At 41.9% G+C, this 12,851-nt stretch overlaps 1 protein-coding gene across 2 annotated transcripts in view; it reads right to left on the bottom strand.

Annotated features, from left to right (window-relative positions):
* Positions 1-7,966, bottom strand: part of PTPN12 (protein tyrosine phosphatase non-receptor type 12) — a 149,635-nt gene extending 141,669 nt beyond the window's left edge. For both annotated transcript variants that reach the window (XM_084616660.1, XM_084616661.1), the window contains exon 1: positions 7,600-7,966. In XM_084616660.1, coding sequence (XP_084472786.1) covers positions 7,600-7,698 — 99 coding nt within the window. In that variant the 5' untranslated portion in view covers positions 7,699-7,966. The remainder of the gene's footprint in view (positions 1-7,599) is intronic.
* Positions 7,967-12,851: the final 4,885 nt, after the last annotated feature.

The following is a 12,851-nucleotide window of genomic DNA, read 5'->3' as shown; positions in this document are numbered from 1 at the left end:
GTGTTAACCACTCTTAGATAAAACACAAAGGATAAAAAGTAATGAATCTGTTTTTTAGCATCTTTTCTCTGCTAAAGCCTTCTTAATAGGTTGAAGTTAATTCTGTTGAAATTCAACATGTAGCTTATGCAAGTCCACATGAGAAAAACAGAGAAGCAGCTTTGTACATTTATATTTAACCCTAAATGTTATTAACATGAAACCTGCTCAGAAGGAACTGAATTCTTGAATTTGTCATCTCATGTACAGTAACGCCTCACTTGAAGTCATCCCGATTAACGTTGTTTCGTTGTTACATTGCTAATCAATTAGGGAACATGCTCGTTTAAAGTTGCGCAATGCTACCTTATAAAGTCACTTGACAGCCTCCTGTTTAGTCCACTGCTGCAGGAAGAGCAGCCCATTGCAGCTAGTTGGTGAGGGCTTGGAACCAGGGTGGACTGGCAGCCTCCCTATCAGCTCCCCACTCCCCTAAGTTCCCTGTGCAGCAGCCACCCAGCAGGCTATCAATTGCCAGCAGTTCAGCTCTCCCTCCCCCCATTGCCATGTGCTGCTCTTGCCCTCTGCCTTGGAGCTGCTCCCAGGAGCCTCCTGCTTGCTGTGCAGGGAGGGGCCTAATGTCAGGGTGTCCCCCTTCCCCTTGCTCCTGCACCCCGCTTACCCCATCTCCATAGAGCAGGGGGACACACAACAGACGGAGCTTCCTGGCAGCAGCTGTGGTCTCAGCTTGCTGATTAACTTAACAAGACAGTGTACTTAAGAGTGGGTCAGCAGTACTTACAGGGGAAATGCACATCTCTCTCTCACACACACAGTGTGTGCGTCTGTCTGCCATGCTGTCTCCCCTCCCTCCATTCCTGCTGCCATGTAGAGTGTGAGACTACCTTAACAATGAGTTAACTCCTGAAGGTTCAGCCAATTGCTAGTTCATCATTTAGCATGAAGGCATTCCCTGGGAAATATCCCACCCTCTGATTTCACCACCTCAACCAAGCTTCACAATCATCATTTCTGAGTACAGTATTAAACTGTTTGTTTAAAACTTATACTGTGTTTGTGTGTATATATATATAAATAAAAAATGTGTAAATAAAAGTGTGTAAAAAATATAGTCTTGTCTGGCAAAAAAAATTCCCTGGAACCTAACCCCCCCCATTTATATTGATTCTTATGGGGAAATTGGACTCGTGTAACATCGTTTCACTTAAAGTCACATTTTTCAGGAACATAAACTACAACATTAAGTGAGGAGTTACTGTATTCTTAAGAATTAAAAAAAATAGTCAACTACTTCTTTGTCTAAACAGAACAGTTAGAAGTTTATCTTTTGGACACAAACTACTCATAATGCTTTTCTGGTAAGCTTCCAAACTACATAACTGCATGCTTAATTTGAAAAAAACAGTTGAGAGGTACATCAGTTGTATCTGGCACCAAAAAGTTCCCAATAGAAGCAAATTAATATTAAGACAGTCTTGCCAGAAAAGTGTTGCCAAACTTATTTTTAGCGGATCACTTGCATTATTTTCTTCTGTTATGGAACTTACACAGTACAGTAGAACCTCAATTTCACAAACACCAATCTTACAGACAAACATATGAAACATTTTTCCCTAATGGGGTAGGAGTGGGATGGAGATCACATAACTAAAGTGATGTTGATGAAGGACAAGTTAACATCCCTTAACATTCCAGTGCCTTCAGTACACTGGAAATCAGTTTGCAATGGTTTGAAGACCAAGAAGAAAGTGATGCAGTGCAACATGCTGAAACTTATAAATCATACCTTCTGCAATTTTCAGCTTTATGAACTTCTTTATTTTATGAACTCCTTAATCCCCAGTTTGTAAAATAGACATTCTACTGTATTTAAACTGAATTTGTTTATCAATGCACATAATCTTTATTCATGTATTTGAGTATTCTTGCATTGTGATTTGTTAGAAGGATATCAAAATATTACTTCTGTCTAACAATGTTATGTCTACTTTTCTTAAGAGTAATATCTAAAGTTAGAAGAAAGGCTATATAGGGGTCTCCACCTAGAATTGAAAGACCTGTTACCCCTATATAGTCAGTAACTTTCCCCTTTTGTTTATGTGGTGTTTCACAAAGCAATAGGGAAGAAAAAACATTTAAGAATAGGAACAGATGATTGTGAACACAGAAAATGGCAAGGAGACTAAGAGGCTGGTATAGCACCAGAAGCAAATTTTTTTTTTATTGTCTTGATTTCAAATCAACACTCCATTTAATACTTCTTCCTTAAAATATGACAAAATTTTCATTAACTTACAATCTGAGCAATCTCAATCGAATTGGGTTGCACAAGCTGCTAGGAAATCCTGAATTTGACACTACACTGAAGGTAAGCTATTTCAATTAGTTGTAGTAATGATCTAATTGCACAGTACAAAAATATATGAAACTGCATGTAATGTATAATTTATCCTGTAACTACATACAGATCCCTGTATTTAGGGAATTTTTTTTTATAAGTTTGATGGTTTAGACAGTCTGTTGGTACAAAAACCAACCAACCAAAATTCTTATTTCTTGAGGTCTTTCAATTATAACCCACAAAATATCGTTTACACCACTGCCATAGAAAGCTTTGACCTTCAACCTCTCTCTCACACATACATACTACACACACATACTTTGTAGAAACCAAGGATTAGGCCATGCTTTCCATGTTTGTACAGCAGCAAGCAAGCTTACTCTTTTCAATAAACAATGCTGAGTAACACTGTTCACTTACAGCTAGATTGTACATACGAAACACTTGACAAGCGATCTGCTAATAAAGTACTGGCACTTTTTGTACTTGGAAGCATGATCATCAAAATCAAATTCATTTACTTCTGTCCGAATGGATTTGGTTCTCTCTGTAAAAGACTAGCCAATGACACCTGGATTATATCATACTTTGTAAGTATTCCTTGTATTCCTACACCTAGAAGATAATAAGGTGATAAACAACAGTCAGCATGGATTTGTCAAGAACAAATCATATCAAACCAACCTGGGGTGACCAGATGTCCCAATTTTATAGGGACAGTCCCAATATTTGGGGCTTTTCTTACACAGGTTCCTATTACCCCACACCCCCATCCCGATTTTTCACACTTGCTCTCTGGCTATCACTACCCTAAACCAACCTGATAGCTTTCTTTGACAGGGTGACAAGCCTTATGGATAGGGGGGAAAGCGGTAGATATGGTATATCTAGACTTTAGTAAGGCTTTTGATACTGTCTCCATGACCGTCTCATAAACAAACTAGAGAAATACAACCTAGATGGAGCTACTATAAAGTGGGTGCATAACTGGTTGGAAAATCATTCCCAGAGAGTAGTTATCAGTGGTTCAGTGTCATGCTGGAAGGGCATAACAAAGTGGAGTCCCACAGGGATCAGTTCTGGGTCTGGTTCTGTTCAATATCTTCATCAATGATTCAGATAATGGAATACAGAATACACTTAAAGTTTGCGGACAATACCAAGCTGGGAGGGGTTACAAGTGCTTTGAAGGATAGGATTAAAATTCAAAATGATCTGGACAAACTGGAGAAATGGTCTGAAGTAAACAGGATGAAATTCAAGAAGGACAAATGCAAAATATTCCACTTAGGAAGGAACAATCAATTGCATACATACAAAATGGGAAATGACTGCCTAGGAAGGAGTACTGCAGGAAGGGATCTGGGGGTCATAGTGGATCACAAGCTAAATATGAGTCAACAGTGTAATGCAGTTGTTAAAAAAAGCAAACATAATTATGGGATTTATTAGCACAAGTATTGTAAGCAAGACATGAGAAGTAATTCTTCCGCTCTACTCCGTGCTGAGTAGGCCTCAACTGGAGTACTGCCTCCAGTTCTGGGTGCCACATTTCAGGAAAGATGTGGACAAATTGGAGAAAGTACAGAGAAGAGCAATAAAAATGTTTAAAGGTCTAGAAAACATGACCTATGAGGGAGGATTGAAATAATTGGGTTTGTTTAGTCTGGATAAGAGAAGACTGAAAGGGGACATAACAGTTTTCAAGTACATAGGAGGTTGTTATAAGGAGGAGGGAGAAGAATTGCTCTTCCTCACCTCTGAGGATAGGACAAGAAGCAGTCGGATAAAATTGCAGCAAGAGCGGTTTAAGCTGGACATTAGGAAAAACTTCCGAATTGTCAGAGTGCTTAAGCACTGGAATAAATTGCCTAGGGAGCTTGTGGAATCTCCATCATTGGGGATTTTTAAGAGCAGGTTGGACAAACACCTCTCAGGGATGGTCTAGATAATACTTGTCCAGTCCCCTGCACTCAAGGCAGGTCTAGATGACCTCTCCAGGTCCCTTCCATTTCTATGATTCTAAGGTCAGTCATCTTATATTTCACCTATCTGTTCCATTAGTCATACTACATTCTAGTTTCACCCTTCCAATGGATTTTCAGTTATATCAGCAGCATTATTACGCTGTTGAATTCATTAACATTTTTGCCTTTTAACATCATATACATCCAGGATGATTAGTAGATTATTAGTTAAATCGATCATATAGCCACATCATCTTCCTTAACTCCTCCTCCCAACAAATCCCTGACACCTATCTATAAAGTAGTGAGTCTTTTTAACCTTGATTGAATAAACTAATGTAGGCCACTATAATCATCATCTATGGGAAGAACTAAGACATGAAATGAAAGAACTCTTTTCAATTGCATTCATCCACCACTCCACTCCTATTTTTAGACTCCACTTCGGCTTGGAAGCGGAGTGACGAGTAACAGCAATTCTTTTTCCATCAACTTGCCACTGCTTAACAGCAACAGTACTTCCTGTCCTTAAATGTGAAGGCACTGCCTCCCCCCACCCCACCCCCAAAAACCAAAAACAAAAAAACACTCCTCTGCATCGTCTCTCCTTATCTTTAAAACTGAAGGAGGAGAGACTATTTCTCCCGTTAGTTTCTCTCACCACCTCCTCTTCACCCTTCTCCATTCCCTCAAAATCTCAAAGACAGAAGCTTTAATATTGCTACGTAAAATAGGTGTGGCAAAAATGCAGTAGCCATACAATGATAAACTACTTACAAAGAGAATTTGCATTCTTGTGGTCAGACCCTTTTACATCTGCTTGTGAAACAGAAACATGAAAGAAAAGTCCTTCAATATAGTACTAGAACACTTTAACTACAATATTCTGGCTCCCCAACTCTCCTTTAACATATTAGTCAAAGTTTTTTTTTTCTCCCAGAAATAGAAATGTGCCATTGAGTTACAAACAGAAAATGTTAAAAAGGACATCAGAAACTTTGAATCTAGTCTCTCCCACCCCACACTCTCCTGAAGGCCTGAGAGTTCTTTCAGGTAGCACATCTGCCCTTCAGTTCTCAGCAAATTTTTGGTTTTACAACAACATTTTTTTATAAAGGTTTTCCATGCTTGTGGCTATGGGTAAGTTCCATAAAAACAGAGGAAGACCACCAACTACACAGCTGAAAATAGCAACATTAATTACACAGAGTGCTGTCAAATAAATGCACAACAGAAAAGTTTTCAAATCTTTCTTAATAACCTAAATGTTACTTGTAATAGTAAGTAAAAAACATTACTACATATGTATTTTAAGTTGGTATCCCTTAGTATACTGCAACTTTAATTCTGGGCTGCCAAATCAAATATGAAATAGCAAAACTGTAGCTATAAAATACAGGAGTTCTTATATTGTCAAATATTTGCTCTGTAAAAAGACTAAATCCAACCCTGTTTAAAGCATTCAGTTTACATATTTTTTCCATTTCTGTTTTTTTAATATACACACATACATACACTTCCTTTACTTAGAACAATAGTCAGCCTTACCAGCACAATGTAACTGGATGTCAGTCTGTGTGTTAAACAGGAGTTCCTTTAATTACTCATATTTTCAAGATTAATTTAAACAGATTAAAAGGATTGGAATCCAATAGATTTAAGGCTACATCTTAATGTAATTTGCAAGGAAAGTAAAGCAAACTAAGAATTTATACCTCTTAAATCAATCTTGGTTTACATGTGGTTTCCTCCTTCCTTCCCTATTCGTATGGCTCGTTCAGTGGACCAGGATCAATAAAATCTTTTCCAAATGGTATTCTTGTTTCCCATCCAGGCCCTGCCCACCCTGTATGAAATAGTTACTTCCCAAAGTCCACTTCCTCTTCCATTCCTCAGACCTGAAACTGCTCCCAACGCCCCTGGGTCTTGCACAATATCCACAGCCTCCTCCCCACATTTTAGACAATCCCTGATGTGACATTTACATCCAGATTTTTTTGTTCCCAGACTATTATCAAAATGAGATCTAAAAAGACTAAAAATACATAAGTTTCAGAGTAACAGCCGTGTTAGTCTGTATTCGCAAAAAGAACAGGAGTACTTGTGGCACCTTAGAGACTAACCAATTCATTTGAGCATAAGCTTTCGTGAGCTACAATGAAGTGAGCTGTAGCTCACGAAAGCTTATGCTCAAATAAATTGGTTAGTCTCTGAGGTGCCACAATTACTCCTTTTCTTTTTAAAAATACATACATTTTTATTCTAAACCCCACCAGGTAATACAACAGGCTACAGCCGCATATTGTACATGCAGTCTGCTAACCCACCACCCCAAAACCAGGTTAAGTTATATTTCATATTAAATGTTTAAACAACATTTAAAGTCACACTGACATATTCACCTAATGAGGTCCATTGTTCCCAGCTCAGATCACCCACTCAGCTGATCAAATCATTTCAAGCATTTTAAGCGTCAGAATAAGGAAAAAGATAAAAAAACCAAACAAACGGTGAATAAACCTGACTCTAGATTATATCCCCTCTCCTCCTGTATGCACATGCAGACACAGGCTACAGGAAGGCTGCTGGTGAAGTGATCTCAAAGGAAGAGAGGATGAGGGATATAGCCTAGGGGTTGCAGTGGGAGGGGGAGTTGAGGGAAAGATGCTAGCCTCCAAGAACACACCTACCATATTTTCTCGGAAAGGATCAAAAGGGGGTTACAACGACAAATAACTGAGGACAGAAGATGCCAGACTACCCAAAGTAGCCATTATGACCCCCCCACTATCGCCGACAGAAGAGGCCACAAAGACATATCCTGGAAAGGAACAAGACAGCACCCGCACCGAGAGTACCCAGGACCCTCCTTATCGCCTCAGGAAAGCGGCTGGGTTCAGGAGAGGCGGTTCTGGGCTGCTGTGACAATAGCAGACTGACGCGGTTAGCGAGAAAACACTGGAGGGTATCCACTCTCCTACTTCCTCCCAAAGAAGGGTTCCGGCTGGGGATCGCAAGAGCAGCCCTTACACGAGAGGCTGCAGGCCAGCGCCCGCTCCCCCAAACCGGAGCTGGGGCAATGTCCCGGCTCCGGGTTACACAACAGGAGAGCTCAGGACACGGGCTGAGAGGGCTACAATGGCAGCTCACGCAGGGGGATGCTACACCTCCCCCCACCCCATACACACCCCACCCATCTCCTCTCCGCCCGCTTCTCCTGCCCAGCCCACACGGGACCCTCTCCCCTGCCCCCAGGCAGCGATGGGAGCTGAGCGCTCCCACCCCCCTCACCATGAAGTCGCTGGCGAAGTTGTCGTCCCCATTGTGGTCCGTGTCCTTCATGGCCTGGACGCGCTGGATGAATTTCCTCAGGATCTCCTCTTGCTCCATCCTGCCTGCCGAGCCGGAGCCCGAGCCCCGGCCGCCCCCACACGATCCCCGCCGCCGCCTCGGCTCTCTCAGGCCGCCCGCCTCCCCCAATCCCGAAGCCTCCCCTCACACAACTTCCCTCCGGCTCAGCGCCACCCGGCCGCCTTCTCCATCCTGCCTCCGGCCGCTCGCCCCTCCCCACAGCAGTCCCTGCAGCCGCCGCCACCACCGACACGGTCAGAGAAGGGACACGACGATACCAACCCCCACCCGCCTCCTCCCGCGCAAGCGCGGGAGCGCCACTCAGCATTTTCTTATCCCGCACTAAGAGTCCGACCCCACCCCCGGCTCCTACCATTGGCTCTTTGTTCAATAGCTTCTCTGTGATTGGTTGTATAGAACATCAGTCACCGGCCGTCCCTCCCTTTATTCTCCTCCCCCCTCAGGTTCCCGTGGATAGGACCTTCCTGAAGCGCTCTGCATGGAACTTTGGGAGGGACCACTTAAGCGAGCAGGGGGAAGAATGTAGGGGAAGTCAGCGGAGAGAGGCAAGCTCAGTGTGAAGAGGGGTGCGGCTCGCTGTAGTGACTACACGTCCCAGGGTGTAATGCCTGATGAGCGGTGCACGCCGGGAGCTGTAGTCCGCCCTGGGCTATGTCCCAGGCTGATGAGAAGCCAGTGAATGAGGGAGGTTCTTTAATCGTCTCATGGAAACACACAAAGCAAAACCCTCCATGCCCACGAGTGAGGCTTGGACTAGGTCTGAGTGATGGAGTCTCTTTCTTCCAGCGGAGCTTGCCAGTCCACGTAGGGTGGCCAGACAGCAAGCATGAAAAATCGGGAGGGGGTGGAGGGAAATAGGAGCCTATATAAGAAAAAGACCCAAAAATCAGGACTGTCCCTATAAAATCGGGACATCTGGTCACCCTAAATCCACAACACTGTAATGAATATTCGGAGACAGGAACTGCATTAAAGTGAGAACATGTACCGGTAATTTAAGAATACAGCAATATTTAGAGCTCTTGTAATTAGTCCCAAAATTGGCATTATAAACCCCAGAACTTTAGAGTCAGGGTTAAATGCAAAGAAACACAGACTCGTTAAAGTATAGAAATAAACAGCTGAAGCACTAAAACATCCTAATTCTGCTCTATATGACCTTATTTTAAATTCTTAACTCCAAATGAACATACGTTTTTGCCTGGGATTTTTTTTATTTAAAAATACCATGCATGAAGATAAAACCAGAAAGACATTAAAAATGCTACCCAACGTGACTTCTCTAATGAGCTGCAGACATGAAATATCAATCTGTTGTTGACTTTTAGGGCCACAGCCACTGACTATCATGCTCTGGCTACTTTGCAGAACGCTAGAGCTATGCAAAACAGCTGGAGCATACTGACCAGTTAAATAAAGCTTGCAGGTGCAGCACCTACTTTGCATCACCAGAGGAACACAAAGCAGCTAGAGCATACTGGTGAATCTGGCCCTTAACTGACTACTATTATTTCCTGTATGAAAGGGAACATAGATTGTAGGAAGGGCTTAGTGATAATATTGGGGTACTGTGAGGAGTCTAGGGTTGAGCTGGGTGAAAAATTCCTGATAGAATAGTTTTCTGTTGAAAAATGCAGTTTAATCAAAATCAAAACATTTTATGGGAATATGTCAATTTCAATTACATTTTTGATAGAAAAAGTCAAAATAATTGGTCATTTTTTGATATGTTTAATTTTGATTTTATCATTTAATTTAAACTTTCATATATTAATTGTTTCAGCATTATCAAAATGATTCAGCATTATCAAATAATTTTTATGTATAAATTACTTTATTCAACATTATCAAAATGAAATGTTTCAATGGTCCTGAATTGATTTTTTTTTTCTAATTTTTACTTTTTGTGCAGCAGGAAATTTTGTAAGTTTAGGCTTTTTGTTCTAATTTGGAATGGAAAAAATATCAATGCAAGAATTCCTTCCAAGATTCAAATTCCATTTTCTGAGCATCTGTAATCCTGGAATTCATAGATTTTAAAATCAGAAGGAACTGTTACTGTTGTGATAATCAAATCTGACCTCCTGCATAACATAGGCCAGAGAATTTCACTCAGTAATTCCTGCATCAAGTTTAATAATTTTGGGTTGAACAACAGCAAATACTTTAGAAAGACAACCAATCTTGATTTAAAATTGTCAGGTGATCGAGACTCTACCACATTTCTTGATAAATTGTTCCAATGGTTAATTACCCATTAAAAATGTGCATTTTGTTTCCAGTTTGAAGTTGTATGGCTTCAGTTTCCAGCCATTAGATTTCATTATGTCTTTGCCTGTACCCACATTGCAAACTGGGAGGATTACTGCCTGAGTTAAAGTGGAATGTGGGCGCTAGTCTAACCTGTACCTCCAGCTGGGTCAACTAGCCTGGATGTAAAGCACCACCAAACCCAGGTCAGAGGCTTCTGTGTGTGGACGGTAGAAGGGTTAGGGGCAAAACATGGGTAAAAATCTAGGTCAGCTCTGCAGTGATGACACTGTATGGGTATGTCTGCATTGCAGCGGGAACAAGCCTCCCAATCTGGGTAGTCAGATTTGTGCTAGCAGGGCTCAAATTAGTGTGTTAAAAATAGCAGCATGGAAGTTGCTGCACTGGCAAAGGTGTGGTCTAACCACCTGAACTCAGTTCCAGGGGGTTTGATAGGTCACAGTGTAACCCACACACCTCCTGGGTGTGGTGCTCTGTCCCCTCTAGTGGCACCAAGACCACTTAGAGATTAAGGAGTCTGCTCTACAACCTTAACTAAAGGCCAAGTGGCTTTTAGCTCATGCAGTAGCAGCTCCGGAGGTCTCAGGTTCAATCCTGCTGATGACCGGGGTCTGTCAATGTTACACCAGCTCACGTGGCTAGCCATAGTCTCTGGTGGTGCAGCAGTTTCCATAGGGCTATTTTATTTTAGCATGCTAACTCAAGCCCTGCTACTCAGTCTGTGAGGCTTGCTCACAGTTGCAGAGTAGCTATACCTGTCGTCTACTAGAATGAAGAGACTTCTATCAGATATGTTCTCGTATTGTACGTTCTAATGTACTGTGAACATGTCACCTCTTAACCTCTTTCTCTTTCACAATCTCAATTAAGCCTATTAAGACCTTGTCTATACTTAACAGGTTTGCTTCTTTATTTTGCCCATAGCTTATTTGGGTTCACACACCCTCCACACTTACTACCTGGTCATCCCCGGACCTTCTTTGTCCTAATCCAAGCCAGGATAGACAGAGGGACCCAGATAACATTGGGATTCTGCTGGAGCTGATAAAGGTGACAATTACCTCCTCAGATGAAATGGGAATGGCCTTCAACAGTTCCAACTCATCTCAACTAACTCTTCTTTCCCCCAAAGCGGCAGTTATTACAGTCTTTAATACCATCTAACAGAGTGTCAAACCAGAGGGTCCTTCTAAAAGCTAAAAGGAACAAGAAGCGTTGTTAAAATGAAATCCTTTCTTAATGGTTTACATTTCAAATGCTTTATCCATTTTCCCTTCTTTTTTGTATCTTTAATAAAAGGTTAAAAGGACTTGTAATTGTGTTTGCCATGGTACTAAGTGACTGCATTATCTACATACCAAACCCTGAACCTTTGTTAACAATGTTTGAGGCTGGACAGTGACTGAGTTATGTTAATACTTTCGGCCTATTTATTCCATCTAAATTAATACAACAGTGAGGAGGTCATACGGTCGTGATGAAGACGGATGTGGGGGGCCTTGGAAGGCCAATGGGGATGTGGTGAGCCGGGATATGGGAGAAGCAATAGAGATAAGAGGAGATGAAGAGTATGAGAGGGCTGTCTGTATCCCCCATTCATGCCAGCTGCAATTGATTTCTTTCTGCTCCAGAAGAGGTCTTTACTTTGGTCAGGAGGAGTCTTGCCATGGCAAACCTGATCCCAGGAGCCAGCAGGCAGGTATGGAATCTTTAAGGAGCAGCAGGTCAGAGGGACATACATTAATGTTGAACCAAGCCAAAACAAAACATTTAGTTTAGTTCACCAAATGGAAACATTTCAATTCAAATCTCCAAATGTTTCATTTTGATCAAAAATAGCTAAAGAAATGTTTTGACATTTCCACATAAACATTTTTTGGAATTTTTTGATACTCAAAATAAATTTTGAAATATCAGAATTTCCCACATGCTAGAAATTCATGTTTTTAACCAACTATACTCTACAATAAACTAATTAACAGATGTATTTCTACATTCTCAGAGAGTTCTTTCAGTACTCAGAGACTAAGGCCATCTCGACATTCCAAATTTATGTCAACCTAAATTATGCCAGCATACAGCTGCTGCAGTTATTATATTGCTTGTGTGTGCTTGGCTCCTTGTGTCACTGGTGTGTGTCCTCACCATGAGCGTTTGTAGCAATGCAGAGTGCAGTGCACCATGGGTAGGTATCCCACTACGCAACTCACCATCATCGAGTGCAGGGTCTTTTGGGAAGTTTTTGCAATGCCTGATGGTGACAAAATGAGCCACGCAGGGGTGAATATGAGCATGGGATCAGCTTCCCATAATGTAGAGTTCTCCATCCCATAATTTCATCTTCATCCCACATTTTTGTGCCTTCTTTTCAAAATCTCACAAACCCATGCATTCCTCCTTGCTGTCCACCATCCCTGACAGAAGCATGGCACTTGCACAACAAGGAGTTGTGGGGAACATGACGATTCCTTGGAGGCTAGATTCCTGTGGGACATAAAAAGAAACAATTCAAGGTTGTTGGTGGCATTCATGGAGCAGCTGGAGACGGTGGAGCACCGGTTCTGGGCTCGAGAAACAAGCAGTGAATGGTGGGATCACATCGTCATGCAGGTTTGGGAGGATGAGCAGTGGCTGCAAAGCTTTTGGATAAGCAAGGCCACATTTCTGGCTCTGGTACTGAACTCGTCACAGCCCTCCAGCGCAGGGACACCAAAATGAGAGCTGCGCTACAGCTGAGGAACGAGAGACAATTGCACTGTAGAAACTTGCAATGTCAGATTGCTATTGGTCAATCAGGAATCAATTTGGAGCCAGGAAGTCCACTGGAGGGGCCATTGTTGTCATAGGCACCAACTCCGTGGGTTCTCTGGGGCTGGAGCACCCATGGAAAAAAAAATAGT

Source organism: Lepidochelys olivacea (assembly GCF_965140295.1).
Source record: "Lepidochelys olivacea isolate rLepOli2 genome assembly, chromosome: 1".
NCBI classification, from domain to species: domain Eukaryota; kingdom Metazoa; phylum Chordata; order Testudines; family Cheloniidae; genus Lepidochelys; species Lepidochelys olivacea.
This window is presented reverse-complemented; position numbering and strand designations above follow the sequence as displayed.